The sequence below is a fragment of the Rana temporaria genome, chromosome 8, assembly GCF_905171775.1.
Source record: "Rana temporaria chromosome 8, aRanTem1.1, whole genome shotgun sequence".
NCBI lineage: Eukaryota > Metazoa > Chordata > Amphibia > Anura > Ranidae > Rana > Rana temporaria.
Genome location: NC_053496.1, coordinates 160,567,195 through 160,583,462, shown reverse-complemented (window position 1 = coordinate 160,583,462; position 16,268 = coordinate 160,567,195). Strand labels below are relative to the sequence as shown.

The following is a 16,268-nucleotide window of genomic DNA, read 5'->3' as shown; positions in this document are numbered from 1 at the left end:
TTACGCATAGGAAACCCAGCGCAGATTTGGCAGCACTGGCTTTGTGAATCCAGTGCTTGCCTCTCTGCGCTGCGTCGGTTTAAAGAATGGTTTAAAGAATGTCAGGCAAAATGGTCGACCCTCAAGCATGTTCACTTTATCAAATCTGGCCCTCTTTGAAAAAAGTTTGGACACCCCTGCCAAAAAGAGACATTCATAACAAGACATAACACATTAAGATAAAACAAATGATTGTTTTTATTAAATGCAAATGTTAAAAAGTAAATGCAATATAGACATACATTTCTTCTCTAGCTATAAGAGATTTTACCACATAACGGTCATTATAAAAAAAGATTATTATCTTTTTTAATTCTATTTTCAGTATTTGAATTTTGGTTTTGCCAGTATTTTCTTAGTGCTGCAAGTCCACAGTAACTTATTTCCTTTACAAACTTTACAAATAGGCAACATTTAAATAAATTACTAATCTGATATGAGGGAGAAGGGGTAGTGAAACAAAAGATTAAAAGAAAGTCATGTCTCTTTAAGATGAGGGACTCTATTATGCTGTTGGTCCACCACCCATCCCACTTTATGTTTTATGTCATGTAAGGGGGTGGTTGTTGAAGGTAGGTAGAATAAGATCCAGGAGCTGCAGGTGGTTGCAAAACTTGAGCACCGTTCTGTAACACAATTACCTGGGGGGAAAAATTATATATAATAAAAATGAAAATATATTAGATGTATAGATGTAACAAGCACATAGAGTTGTATTGCAGAGTTGGTGCAGCATAGAAATAGCCATCAGTGTTTAAAGCAAATTCTCCCCCCCTAGTCATCAGTATCAGCAATGTTGATGGTAATACCAGTCAGATTATTTTCTTTTCATTTTTCCCCAAAGAATAAAAGATTAAATCCAGTTGGTCAATAGGGTAACAATATGACTTTTGTTTTCAGTTTTTGTGCCAAATTCACCCAGTAAATATACTTGTATAGCACTTTTACAAGACTTACTTTTGAATCTCATGTCAACTTGTTTCATATTCCATCCATAAACATTAATAAGAAATATACTTATCAATATTTTAATTTACTATAAATTAAAAAGCTATTTAGAAACTAAAGAAAACAAATGCTAAGAGGTAGAGTTTTTTTTTTTTGTAGAAGAGACTTTGGGCCAGATTCACAAACAGCGTCGAAAATTAAGTTACTCAAAACGTATGTCATTTAAAGCGGTGGTTCACCCTCCTTAACATCATTATACCATTACATTCGGCATCGTAGCGCGAGCTACGGTATGCCGGTCTTAAATTTTTAATCCCCGTACTCACTGTGCTATCGATCATTGAAGTTTCCGACTCCCGCGGGGAATGGGCGTGCCTATGGAGAGGGAGGATGATTGACGGCCGGCTCTGGCACGTCACGCTCCCCGAAGACAGCCGGAGTAGGTCTCGGCTCTTCACGGCGCCTGCGCACAGGCTATGCGCAGGCGCCGTGAAGAGCCAAGCCTATTTCGGCTATTTCCGGAGGAGCGTGACGTGCCAGGGCCGGCCGTCAATCACCTTCTCTCACTATAGGAACGCCCATTCCCCGGAATCTTCAATGATCCATAGCACAGTGAGTACGGGGATAAAAAATGTAAGACCGGCATACTGTAGCTCGCGCTACGATGCCGAATGTAATGGTATAATAAAAAAAAAAAAAAATTTTAATAGGGTGAACCCCCGCTTTAAGTTACGGCGCCTAAATTTTGTGTCGTAAGTGCCGTATCCACAGCGCATTTGCATCCAAAATTGCGCAAGCGTAACTTAAATCCCGAGGCGTAAGGCGGGGTTATTGCAAGTGGGAAGGAAGTGGGCGTGCTCCATTGCAATGAGCCGTGACCCCATGCAAATGAAGGGCCGGCCGTACTGCTCATGCGCGCACGAATCTGCACCTCACTGGGCATGCTCAGAACTTGGCTCGGCGCAATCAGTGAGATAGGTAAAAGGCCAAGCGTACTTAGTTTGAGAATCGCCCTGTGTATAAATAGCCCCAGACAAACACACTTCCCTTGCAAAAGTACATCCCTGTGTTCCCCTTTCCTAGAGCAAGTTGCTTCTGCTCTGTCGTCTGTTGGTGTGTGTTGGTGAGTTTAGTGGTAGATACAAGTTTTGGAGGAGTAGTAGAGTGTAGTAGCTGTGTATTTTTTCTAAGTGTATTTTCTGTGTGTTTTTTCTGATTGTTTTTGAATTTGTATTAGCTGTCTGCTTGTGTGGTTTGATTTTTGTGTGTGTTTCTTCTGTGAGTATTTGTGTTTGTTTGTTGTGTTTATTTTTTGTGTTTGTTTGTTGTGTGAGTATTTGTGTTTGTTTGTTGTGTGAGTATCTGTGTGTGTTTGTTTTTTGTTGGTGCTGAGTGGTGGGTGTTATGGCACCGAAGCGCAGGAAGTTAAATTTTTCTAGCACAGAGAAGCAGATACTTGCTCGGGCCATCACCCGATATGGGCGTTATTTGCATGGCCCTGAGAGCCGGAACACCCCCCTGGCCAGGAAGAAGGAGATAAATCAAAAAATCACAGATCAGATCAATGCGGCGGGGGGGGGGGAGATGAGGACCCCCAGTGGGATTCAAAAGAAGATCAACGATCTTAAGAGCCTGGTCCGGGACAAGATGGCCAAAATAAATGCCCATGCCACGGGCACTGGAGGAGGCCCACCCTGCTCCGTCAGGCTGACTGAGGAGGAATGGGGAGTGGCCCGGTGTTTCCACCCACAGCAGGTGGTGGGCCTGCCTGGCTTTCAATCTGATTCATCTGTGAGGACAGGTAATTTTTGGGTTTTTCTATCTGGTAAATAGCATGTGTGGGTGGGGGAAGGGAAGATGTGCCAAGTGTGTGGATCCTCCAACCTGTGTATGTTTTGTGTCCTACACAGATGGCCAGGAGGTTGCTGGGCCACCAGGCCAGGCTGCACCATCCCCAGGACAAGAGGCTGCTGAGGAGCCCCAAGAATGGCAGGAGTCCCCAGGGGAGGGGAGTGGCCACACCTCCCCTCATGAGGAGGTTGAGGGGGGGGAGGATGAGGGGGGGAGGCTGAGTATGAAGATATGGAGATTGCCAGGGAAATCCTTTTGGCTACGGATGTGGTTCCCCCTGAGGCTACCCCTGTGGCTGGCAGCAGTCAGGCCTCCATCAGGGGTAGCCCCTCCCACTCCTCCCCCAACAGGCCTCCACCCACAAGGGTCTCTCTCTCCCCTCCTCCCAGGCCACAAGACTCAGCTGCAGGCAGGATGGCGACCCATGAGACCAGGGGGGTGGCCGAGCATCTGCCGGCCAGTCTGCAGAGGGACAATGCCCGGCAGACCCGCCATCTGGGTCAGATCAAACAGACTCTGACCCAGATGGAGGACAGCCTGGGCTTAATTAAGGAGTCACTCACTGATGTGGCCACAAACTCCTTGGCGGTCATCACATGCTTGTGTGACCTGCAGACCGCCACAACAGGCGTGGCCCAGGAGGTGAGTGCCCTGACCCAGGCTGTCCAGGACAACACCCGGGCTGTCCAGGCCAATACGGCTGTCCTCACAATCAGTTTGAACAGAACTGCAGTGGCCTTGGAGGGCAGGCCAGCAGGAGGACAGTCACCAGGGGAGGCTCCTCCTTCCCCTGCTCACCCCCCCATGAGTCTCCTCCTTCCCCTGCTCACCCCCCAGGAGTCTCCCCTGGTTGGCCGTGGCCGTGCCCGTGGGCGGCCCAGGCGTAGCTTACGCCGCCGCCGTTAACTTTTGGGGTACTTTTTTTTTTGTTTTATTATTTTTTTTATTATACTGTACTTATGATTTGTTTTATGTGTGTGAATGATGTATGAATGTGGGGGTGGCATTCCTGATTAAATAAGGGTGTCATCCTCAGTTTTGGTGGAGTAGGGATCCCCAGGACCAGGGAGAAGTGATCCCAGGTCCATGTGAATAGTGTATGAATGCACAGTGACATAATTGGAGCCGTGGCGTGGCGTTACTGCTCCCAAGTACCATTGGGGGTACTTGGATCTAATCCAATTAGATGTGCATGTGATGTGTCTGTGCTAGGGATCACAGTGGGTGTGCATACATGCATTCTCATTGTGCCATGATTAATGTGTGTGTTTACTGTGCAAAGATGCATTCTGCGAGGCGTCTCCTGACTGCTGTTCCCTCAGAAGAGGGGGTACCCTCGGTTACTAAAGTCACTAGTATAGTTATGAGCATGGATGCCCCTGGCATGTTGGCATACAGATTGTTGTCCTGCAAGTGTGTGTGCTCAGCTCTTCCTTAATGGTGTTGCTTTAGCTGACCTTTACACGGCTGGTGTAAAATTAGGGCACCTTTTATAAAGTGTAATTTTACACCATGAAACTAGCAGAAGCGCACAGGGCGTAATCTACGCCGCACACACTTAATTTTGTGGATCGCCTTATCTCCCTCATTTGCATCTTTGCCTATCAAAACAGCGGTGTGTCTAGCGTATTTTGCGCTCGAAGAAGCGCCGGTGTAATTTTTTTAGGTAGGACGGAAAAAAATGGATTTCAGGCGTATCTCGTTTTGAGGATACGGCGCAAAGATACGCGCGGCACATTTTTCAATTACGCCGCGCATCTCGAGTTAAGTGGGCGCATCTACTTTGTGAATCTGGCCCTTTGTGCTTGTGCTGTAATATTTTGGCAGAAAATCAAGCAATGTGCACTCTCGGTCTTAGAAATGTCAAGAATGGAGGCTGGTTACAAGATAATGTAACTCCAGAGCGCTTGTGTAAGTTTTACATCAGAAGCCATCCAATGGCTAACTAAAATAAGAAATTGGATGCAGATGAAGCTGCAGAAAAGATGACAGCCATGGACAGCCCACTGGACAATATGACCACATAGAGGTATTGATGAAGAGATATCTGTTGGTGGAACCAGGTGGCTAGAAGTGCTATATTGTACTGTTACCATTTTCAGTGATTAAAGGTATACGCAAGCATTTATTACTCCCCCCCCCGCACCCAACCACCATGAGAGGGGTCCCTATGTACAAAAATCTTAAGTGTACTACATGTTACGCGTTGACATGCAGAGCGAAGTAAGTCAGAGCAATAATTCTAGGGCCATTATTCCTGGTTAAATCTAAACTGGTACCCAAACTTTTCCATAGGCGAAGCTTTAAAAACTTTAAAAGGTCATAAAACTTGGTTACTGTTTCACAGGCATGTCCAATGAGGAAAATTGGGTATCAGTTTTTCTGCACAACCTTCTCTTTTATATTTCACCAAAACAATTGGCCTTATACTGTATTGCTTTGGGGCACTAAAATTAACCTTAATATATTTTGGTACTGAATAAACTGATGTGCTAGAATGCTAATATCTTGTGACAAAAAAAATTGGGAATATCACCGCTAACTACTGATCCTATTTGTGCATCCATTGTCATGTCTGAGTCAAAAATGACTCCAAGACTTTTGACTTTGGTGCTTGCGGTGATGGTTTGTCCCAGAATGGGTGGTGGTGTCCAGGTAGTCCTGGCCAGTCCTTTCCTGTTTGCATGGAGTAAAAGGAGTTTTGTTTTTGCTCTATTGAGTTTGAGGTGGCTATCCGTCATCCAGTTGTCTATCTGACTATGGCATTGTTCTAATACGAGGTGTTGGTTCTTTTTTCCGCTGATACGAAAATAAAGTTGTGTGTCGTCCGCGTAAAAATGATAGAGAAAACCTTGATTACTAATCATTTTTAAGAGAGGGCGGAGGTAAATGTTGAAGAGTATGGGCGATAAGGGTGACCCCTGGGGGACTCTGCAAGCCACGGTACGAGATTCAGATGTGAAAGGTCCTAGTTTCACTATCTGGGAAAATTTTTCCAGAAATTAGGAAAACCAGGGTAGCTCCGAGTCTGCAACTCCAGCTACCTCTGTAAGGCGGTTTAACAGCAGTTTGTGGTCTACTGTGTCAAAGGCAGCACTGAGGTCCAGCAGTATCAGGAGATAAGATTCTCCGTCATCTGCTGCTTCGAGAGCATCATCCCATATTTTGAGAAGCGCTGTTTCCGTCCCGTGACTTGGGCAGAAACCCGATTGTAGTGGATCCAGAAGTTTCTGGGTGTCTAAGTGGTGTTGTAACTGTTGTACAACTGCTTTTTCCATTACCTTGGAAAAGATGTTGAGGGAGGTTATCGGTCGGCGGTTGTTTGGGTCTTTTGGGTCTAGGTTGTTTTTTTTTAGAAGGGGTTTTATTATGCCTTGCTTTAAGGAGGTCGGGACCTCACCTTCTATGAATGATTGGTTTATCAGGTGCATAATTGCGGGTGCCAAAATATCGGCACATTCTTTCAACAGCTTTGTGGGAATGATGTCATTGGGGGATGTACTATCCCAAAGGGTTCCGATTATGTTTTTTGTGGTATCGATGGAGATTGGCTCTAATGTAAATGTTGTTAGTTGAGGAGCGTTTGTATTATTCTCTTTTTGATCGGTGGTGGTGGGGCAGGCGATTTTCTTTTGCTGAATTGTTTCACAAATTTTTCCGATTTTGTTGATGAAAAAATCAGATAATTCATTGCAAAACTCTTGTGTTTTGTTTTTTAAGTACCTTTCTGGCCTTTGATGGACTGCTTGCTATACAAGGACACCTGTTTATATATCTTGACACAGGTCACTTATTTGTAGGTCACTGTTTCTGAAATTCTCTCCTATACTTGGTAGTTTCATGGAAATTGGGTATTTTTTTACAGATTTCAGTCTGGTACATCCTGTTTGCTTTATATTCATTTGCTGACCAGTGGTATATTTATGCTTCTCATTGGCTCTATATAGCTGAGAGTTTTTTTTAAATAAAGAGTATAATTAAAAATAAATACAAATCTACCTACAAATCTACCTACAACTAAGTATATAAGACATATAAAAAAATATAAAAAAATAATAATAATAATGCATTTTCTCTTAAATTATAATTATTTTATAATTAATTATTATTTTTAAATATTTTTTTATATATTTTTCTTCTTCCCTTTCTCCACTTTGAAAGCTACATTTATGGAGATGTGTGAGCCCAATCACAAATGCAATGGATAAATATGTAATGTAGGATTTTTATTGTATTTATTGTTTTTCTTTATTGTATACATTGTACCCAGAGAGCTTGTGGATCCTGTAGCAGCAATAGATTTATGCAAAATGCATTGGTCCAATAGGTTCTACATTGTGTAAAATTACAGCCTATATCATTTCTAATAGTGAGAGTCCCTGTCTTTTGGAAATTGGGTTAAAAAAAAAACTGAGTTTGTATTTCTGCTGACTGTAAGGTTACAGAGGATAGATTTTAAATGTAGAAAACTGCTCTGGCAGCTTTCTCCAGATTTTTCTATTTCCGGATTGGACTCTGTAGTTTGGGGATTCCTAAGAGTCTTGGGTGGGACATGATCTCCAACCCTGTGTCCGGGTATTGTGGATAGCCTGCAGAGTGTGTGCCCAGGTGCACACAGCCCGTATAACGATGGGCTGGTAAAATCAGTAGGAGGTGGAAGTTCGAGTGTGAGTAGTTTGAAGACAGACACCTGTCAGGAAAGCTGTCTGCCCTGTGGAGGACTGCAGTCTGTGTAAGAGGGATTCTATGCCCAGGGACTGGGAAAAGCTGGACAGCTTTGAGAGTCAGGGAGACTAAGGCCGCATACACACGATCGGTCAAACCGATAAGAACGGTCTGATGGACCATTTTCATCAGACCAAACCGATCGTGTGTGAGCGCCATCGGTTATTTTTCCATCGGTTAAAAAAAAGCAATCTTGTTTTAAATTTAACCGATGGATACCTAAGCGATAGCAAAAAAAATGATCGTTTGTAGGCACGACCATCGGTTAAAAATCCATCCTCCAGCAGGCAACTGGTGTGAATGTCTCTGACCACACAATCAGAAACAGATTTCATGTGGGTGGCCTGAGGGCCCGACTTCTTCAAGTGGGCCCTGTGCTCACTGCTCGACACCGTGGAGCTCAATTGGCATTTGCCAATGAACACCAGAATTGGCAGGTCTGCCACTTTTCACAGATGAGAGCAGGTTCACCCTGAGCACACGTGATACATGTAAAAGGGTCTGGATAAGGCGTAGAGAACATTTTGCTGCCTGTAACATTGTTCAGCATGACCGGTTTGGTGGTGGGTCAGTGATGGTCTGGGGAGGCATATCCATGAAGGGATGTACAGACCTCTACAGGCTAGACAATGGCACCCTAGCTGCCATTAGGTATCGGGATGAAATCATTGGACCTATTGTCAGACCAGGGGTGGATCCAAAGTCTAATCTCGGGAGGGGCACTGCCAAAACATTTGCGGGCAATTTGTAGGGTAGATGGAGGGGAGGACAGGGTGGGAGAAGCCAGGTGGAGGGGAGGTAAGTTCTTACCTTGGAGGATAATAATGGAATCACTGGCTCCCTCCGCCATACAGCCTCATGGTCTCGCTTCTCCTCTCTTCCTCCTCCTGCTTGGCATGCTGGGGGCTGCAGTCCTCTCAGGGAATCATCCTGGTATCCTAGACTACATGTCCCATAATGCTCGGTTTCTAGTTTCCCAGCCATTGGCTCTGAATGTAGCCAATAGGAGCAAGCATTGGCAGATGAATTGTCGGCTCAAGGAGAAGGAGGGGTGGAAATCCCCCGCAGCTGCGGCTCTGCCTGTGTCTCTTCACAGAGCCTGTCAGTTTCGGTGCTGCTGCCCTGTCCTGATGGGAGATCGGCATCAGCACAGCCTGCACACTAGTTTTTGACCCGCCCCCCCCCCCCCGGATCCGTCCCTATGTCAGACCCTACGCTGGTGCAGTAGGTCCTGGGTTCCTTTTGGTGCACGACAATGCCCGGCCTCATGTGGCGAGAGTATGCAGCCAGTTCCTGGAGGATGAAGAAACTGATACCATTGAATGGTCCTTATGCTTGCCTGACCTAAATCCGATAGAAGACCTCTGGGACAATATTTTTCGGTCCATCCGGCACTGCCAGGTTGCACTTTAGTCTGTTCAGGAGCTCAGTGATGCCCTGGTCCAGATCTGGGAGGAAATACCCCAGAACACCTTCCGTCGTCCCATTAGGAGCATGCCTTGATATTTCTAGGCATGCATACAAGTACGCGGAGGCCATACAAACTACTGAGTACCATTTTGAGTTGCTGCAATGAAATTTCAGCAAAATGGACTAGCCTGCTGCATAATTTTTTTACTTAGATTTTTGAGGTGTCTTTGAATTCAGTCCACTTTAGGTTGATCATTTTCATTTTCATCAAACAATGTGCCATCCTTTTGTTCCCAGTTCATATCAGTATAGATATCCAGCATGAGATTTCCCCTCATTGAGATCCTGTGTGTTTTTAAAGTGTTCCTTAATTTTTTTTCAGCAGTGTGAATTTATATTTTCAGTAATATTCCTAAATGAATTATAACTGCAGGCAGACCATAAAAATGGTGGTGTCCTCTAACATTTACAAGCAGTGTAAAAGAACTGAACTGAAGACTTTAAAGGCCAGTTTACACCATAATACAGTGTAAGGCAACCTATTAAAAATGATTGTGCTGCAACACACCTCAAAGCACAAAAAGGTCTGCTTGCATATTTTTGCAGCACATTACAAGGCATTTTGTGTGCTGCAGTGAACTATAATGCACTTTTGCACCAGACCCCCTATGACTCTGTTAAAGATCTGCCAACCTAAAATGATATGACTTTTCTGGCACTTACCTGAGAAGGAGAGCTTGAATTTGAGTGCGCTTGGGCCCGACAGGCAAACACAGAAAGAATAACGGAAACGGAAAACTGCAGCAGATATGTAAGAATGAAAATTCCACGGAGAACATGGCCTCCAACCTGTACATGCAAACAAACACATTAGAGAGTGAGTACACCCAACATTTTAGATATCAGAGTTTGGTAGATCCCACAGAGTTACACATCCTGACAGCCTCTTCTTTTGCTTGGGGACTTATTTTTATAGAGCTAATAGAAGGAATAGCTGGAATACTCAAAACTCCCCAGTGATCAGAAGAACAGTCGTGAATCATGACACAGAAACCTCTTAGGAGTGCATAAGAAATTTACAGCTGAAGTTTAGAGAAAAAAAAATCCCTACAGCTTTAGTAACATAATTTGCCCGTAATGAAGTATGTCCCTTGTGCTGGCAGCTGTATCCTGGAGTAATCTTCACTGCAAGGGTGGCTGTCCTCTTCCTGTCTCTGAACCTCTGGTGCTACAATGGTTAACAGTAGCGATTACCTGACTTTTGCCCATTTGGCTCTATGATCAGCAGGAACCAAGCTTCAAGTATAGAAGCGGTATTTGTAATGCTTCTATATTGGACAGTAAAAGTAAATATGCAGCCATTTATCCAACCGTACATCTAGAGCACCACTTTTTAAGCAGTTACAGCAAAAAAAAAAAAATCCATTCTATTACTGGTTCTTAAGGAAGCAGTGGGTGCTTGCAACCACAGTTTACTTAGGAACAGCTGACATCACTGGAAATCCCCACTATGTAAGCAAATAGCGGTTAACAGCTTGAGGGAAGGTCATTCAGCTCGTTTTATTGTCGGAATCAGTTTTACCTGTGAGTTGGCTGACAGCAAGCATATACATTTATTTCTGGGTGGCATCTACTTTTTTTGTGACTAAGTAGCGATATTCTGTAACCCAATACTTATTCACAAAGGGGAGAGCTGGTATCTGGAGCCTTCTTTATTATTAAAGGTGGATTCTGAAAAGCCACCCATACACAGATTCTCACAACCAATGGCCAGGGTTGTGGGAGAGAGGCCCTGGAGTTTGATCAGTCACAGGATCCTCCCCATCATTCACAGATTATGTTGTTACAGACAGTTGGGTAGATTCAGGTAGGGGCGCGCTAATTTGCGGCGGCGTAGCCTAGCGTGTTTACACTACGCCGCCTTAAGTAAGAGAGGCAAGTACATGATTCTCAAAGCACTTGCCTCCTTACTTAGGGCGGCGTAGTGTAAACGTGACGGGCGTAAGGGCACCTAATTCAAATGGGTTGGAGGGGGGCGTGTTTAATGGTAATGAGGCTTGACCTCACGTTTTTGAAGTTTTTTGGCTACTGCGCATGCGCCGGGCGCCTACATTTCCCAGTGCGCATTGCGGCTAAGTAGGCCGTACGGGCCTATTGATTTAGACGTGGACGTAAATGACGTAAATCCCGATTCGCAGACGACTTGCGCAAACGACGTAAACATTTCGAATTTCGCAGCAGGAACGACGGCCATACTTAACATTACTATTCCACTAGGGCCTAGCTTTAACTTTACGCGGCCTATCTCTTACGCAAACGGCGTAAAAGTACTGCGTCGGCCGGGCGTACGTTCGTGAATCGGCGTATCCCCTCATTTACATAATCTACGCCGACCGCAATGGAAGCGCCACCTAGCAGCCATCTGAAAAATTGCAATCTAAGATAGGACGGCGCAAGCCATCGTATCTTAGATATGTTTAAGCGTATCTCTGTTTGGGCATACGCTTAAACATAGGTCGGCGTAGATTCTGAGTTAGGCCGGCTTATCTACAGATAAGTCGGCCTAACTCTTACTGAATCTACCTAAGTGTGATTAGTAAAATAACATTTCCCAATTTGGGAGGAGAAAGGAGGAGGACAGAGGGGATGTGTCCCCATCAGACCATCTGTTCTGCCTGAAGATCCAAAACTGTTAATCATTGCAGCAATGAAAGTCCAGAGTCAGGAAGAGGACGGGACATCCCGGCAGTAAAGATTTCTCCAGAATCCAGCTGCTTTCACAATGTGGAACATCCTTCAGGCATATGATGTAACTAAAATATAGGGATCTTTTATTTTTTCAGCTAAACTTCAGCTTTAGGAACCCAGTAGCTGGCTGAACCCACCTTGCTCCTCTGATGACTAAAATATCACTTTTTGAGATGACTCGAAATGTAAAAGCATTGTTTAACCTGTAAACAAACAATACAGGTGAACAATTCCATTTTAATGTGCCTAGTCTAAAAAAAAAAAAAAACATAATAATAATAATAATAATTTTCCTGGTATATCTCCCTGCCTCTAATAGGCTACATTTAGTTTTTGGCTTCACTGTAGTCAGTGGAGCAAGGATCATTTTTTTTTGGTCTGGTCAGCGTTTGATAGGCTGGGTGTTTGAATGCTTCTGTCTGTTTCTGGAGGGAGCTTCCAGAATATAGAACAGGGAGGGTCAATATCTCAGTTATGAATTCTTATCAGACTTTGGCCAATCCCTTGGAGGGGGCACCTAGAAGGTGACTGAGGAAGGTGATAACTATTTAGGAGGCCTTTTCAGAGGGTTATTTCCTCTACACAGAGGGTTCCGGGTCTCTTTGGGGTGCTGCCCTTGAGAGATAACTAGTGAAACAATAAATTTCAGTCCGACCCTTAGTAGGTGTTTAGTGATGGCCTGGAGAACATTAATTAAGGATTTTTGTCGGAGGTCCCTATCCTGAAGTTCTAGTCTGGAGAAGGATATTTTTTCTCCATCACTGAAGAGTGTCATGTGGAACCCGGATGACAGTCAGTTCCAAAACCAGGTCTGATGCACAATGTACCAGGATCTTTCACGTGTGCTTGCAGCTGTAAGGATTTGTGCTTCCTGTTGATTCGGACATTATTTTGGAGTATTCTCCACACTTATCCCCTCCTGTTTAAGTTTTTGCAAATAAAATATACCAAAAAACATCCCCTATACTGAGCCAGTAATGTCGGTGTGATTGGAATGGTGTCTGTGGGAGGCAACCTCTGTATTAACAATGGAGACCTCGGTGTATTCTCAGCAGCCCCTCCGGGGTTGAGCTCTACATTGGAGATAATAAACCAAGGCTAACAGGCATATATGGAGCGGATTTGGATTGGATTGCCTCCTTTGGGGTGTGTGTGTATCACAGACTGGACATAAAATAATTATAGTCAGAAATCCACTGTATGTAAGTGGCTGGATTACAATCCTCCGACCCTTGGACAGAGGTAGGCAGGAGGTAAGTACATGCAGGGGGGGGGGTGGCTCAGCTTAGGGTAGTTTAAGGGACTAGGTATCTGGTCTGAGGAGCCTTTATAAAAATTGTGACAATGCCTTTCTAATATTAATGCCAAAATGTATTATGGTTGGTAAAACTTGAAGTATTCTATTAAACCATTGCAAGTTTTTAGTAAAGTATTTTCGATAGATAGATAGATAGATAGATAGATAGATAGATAGATAGATAGATAGATAGATAGATAGATAGATAGATAGATGAGATACTTACAATTAAACCATTACAGTAATCGTTGACATAATAATATCCATCGCAATAATAATAAACAAAATAGTCCACAATATGCAGTATCACTCCAACAACAGAGAAAATTGATATTATAATACTCAAGCCCAGGGAGCCTTGTATCTGTAAAAAACATGAAGACACTTTGCTTAAAAGCTCATCTTAACCTTATCTTTACTTTTTTTCAGGCAGAATACACACTGTCAATTTCTAATTATAACGTCTTAATATCAGGTGTAAACAGGCAATACGTAGTCTTGGAAGAACCACAAAATCATTTTTACTAGCTAGTGCTGGTGCTGATCTGCACTCTAGAAGCAGTAACATCAGGCTCATCAGATAGTATGGAACCTGGCTCTAGACTAGAGTATTGCACTTCTCTGCACACACTAAGAAATAGTCAGGCTGATTAAAGGATTTGAGAATGTTCACACAATAAAATGAAAAGTTTCACTTAAATTTTCCAATCATGTTCAAGGCCACCATCAAGGGGTCTGGCCACCCAGCAGAGCCAGGAGAAGGCAGGAGCGGGTGAGGAGAAGCCATGCTGTGCACTAAAGAAACAAACTCAGCAGCTTCTGCTGTTCTGTGTCATTGCGCTCACACATCAAGCTCATTACTGCCACCTCTGGCTACTATCTGCATGTGCACCCATCATGCGTGTACTGCTTGTACTTCATTATGTACTGTGATTGGCTGCATCTCCTCTGTGTCTCAGCAAAATGTGTCAGCTTTGTGTACACAAGAGCTGGGGCAAGGTGGGCAGACCTCCTTTACAAGTAGGGGCTGTGAAGAAAAGAGAAGGGGGGGGCTGTTTGTGTACAGAGAGGGGCCAGAGCTGTGTGTGTATGTGGGGGGGGGGCTGAAATACTTACAGGTGTGAGGGGGTTTGAGTGTGTACAGGTATAAGGGGGGCTGAGTACATCCCCAGCACCCTCTAATACTTACTGGAACCCCCTCTCTCACCAACAATGTCCACGAGTCCCTCGGCCATCTGGTACTCTCCCTCCTGATTGAATGAAACACAGCAGCAGCACCATTGGCTCATGTGGTTGTCAATCAAAGTCAGTTAGCCAATAAGGGGAGAGCGGAATGGGGCCGAATGGCAGCTCCATGTCAGATTGGACACAGGGAGCTGCAGCTCGGCTTGGGTGCCCCCATAGCAAGCTGCCTTCTGTAGGGGCACTTAAAAAAAGGGAGGGGCCAGGAGCGCCAAAGAAGGACCACAGAAGAGGAGGATGTGGTCCTGAAAAAAATACTAAAAAAAGTATTGGGTTCTTGTTTTTGTATGGAGTCGATTTAAGTTTTATCTACAGGTCCAGTGGAGGCATCTTGTTAGTTAGATACAGTTATATACAATCTACAGTAAATCTATAACTGCTTCCTGCTAGCCATATGGAACAAGAACATGAATTCTAACAATTATGTTTTAATGCATATATGATCGTTTTTATATTTGATATCAAATTTTTACACAATGGTGTTTAAATTAATTAATTTGTTTGTTGTTGTGAAACTTTGTTAACTGCTGGAAATTTCCCGATGTTGATGCAGGTTTAGTGGTAGCTTCTACTCGCTCTGAGTTTTGTATTTGATGTTTTACGTTCCTGCATCTCCCTTGGGTCTTTTCTCATGCGTTTCCTATTTTCACTTGATTGGGCATAGGTGTGGCTTTAATGAACTTTTTTCTGATTGCTTTTTCATCCCTATATATATATGTATAATCAGAACAAGCCTTCCCCATGTAAAAACATATATAAAATAAAAACGATATATATGCAATAAAACAAAGGCCTGGATTCACGTAGAGCGGCGTACATTTGTGCGGGCGTACGCATCTCATATGCGCTACGCCGACGTAACATAGAGAGGCAAGAACAGTATTCACAAAGCACTTGCTCCCTACGTTGCGCCGGCGTAGCGTTAATTGGTCGGCGTAAGCCCGCCTAATTCAAAGTAGGAAGGAAGTGGGCGTGATCCATTTAAATGAAGCGTGACCCCATGTAAATGAAAGGCCGAACGAATGGCACATGCTCAGAATCACATTGAATATACTCCCTAAGATACGACGGCTCAATGCCTAAACGTAACCTACGCCCAACCCCATTCACGTGCGACTTACATAAACGACGTAAAATACGACGGCTGTTTCGTCGTCCAAACCTTTGCAGTGGGATGCGCCTCCTATAGGTGAAATAAATTACGTTTGTGAATCGGCGTATCTCGGTCATTTACATATTCGACGCGTAAATCAATGGAAGCGCCCCTTGCGGCCAGCGTAAATATGCGCCCAGGCTCCGACAGCGTAGGAAACTGACGTCGGTCGGATGAAGCCACATTTCAGGTGTATCTAGCATTAAGAATCAGGCGCATAGATACGACGGCGCATCTGTGCACTTACGCGGCGTATATAAAGATATACGTCGGCGTAAGTGCTTTAAGAATCCGGGTCAAAATTGTTCGAATTCATGTTCTTGTTCCATATAAATACAGGCTAGCAGGAAGCAGTTATAGATTTACTGTTTGTGGTATATACAGTGGTACCTTGGATTATGAGCATAATTCATTCCAGAAGAATGCTTGTAAGCCAAAGCACTCATATATCAAAGCGAGTTTCCCCATAGGAAATAATGGAAACTCAGATAATCCATTCCACAGCCACTGCTATTGTACGCAGTACTGCATGTGGCCAGAGGTTTGGGGGGTTGAGATTCCACAGCAAGATAGGGGTGGAATAGACTTTTATACATGAAATATATTAGGATGATCAAGGAGATATAAGAGGCCAGAGGGTGATTCAACACACCCACAGCCCAGCCACCAGAGAGACAAAGTGGAGTTACTCCGTAAAGAAACCATTTACTAGACATGTGCACACTGAAATATTTTGATTCGTAATTTCGTTTTCGTCCGAAAAATACATTTATTTAGTTACTCCCGATTCCAATTGTGGGTAACCCAATGTTTGAACCCGGTTTAAAAGATAGAAGTTTCAGTAATTAAAAACAA

General features: G+C 43.9%; 1 protein-coding gene across 1 annotated transcript in view; it reads right to left on the bottom strand.

The window, feature by feature from the left end:
• Positions 1 to 213: 213 nt before the first annotated feature.
• Positions 214 to 16,268, bottom strand: part of LOC120909291 (membrane-spanning 4-domains subfamily A member 8-like) — a 44,156-nt gene continuing 28,101 nt past the window's right edge. Inside the window, exons 5-7 of the mRNA XM_040321036.1 lie at positions 13,245 to 13,382; positions 9,697 to 9,822; positions 214 to 680 (exon numbers count right to left, since the gene is read on the bottom strand). Of these exons, the coding sequence (XP_040176970.1) occupies positions 582 to 680; positions 9,697 to 9,822; positions 13,245 to 13,382 (363 nt within the window). The 3' untranslated portion in view covers positions 214 to 581. The remainder of the gene's footprint in view (positions 681 to 9,696; positions 9,823 to 13,244; positions 13,383 to 16,268) is intronic.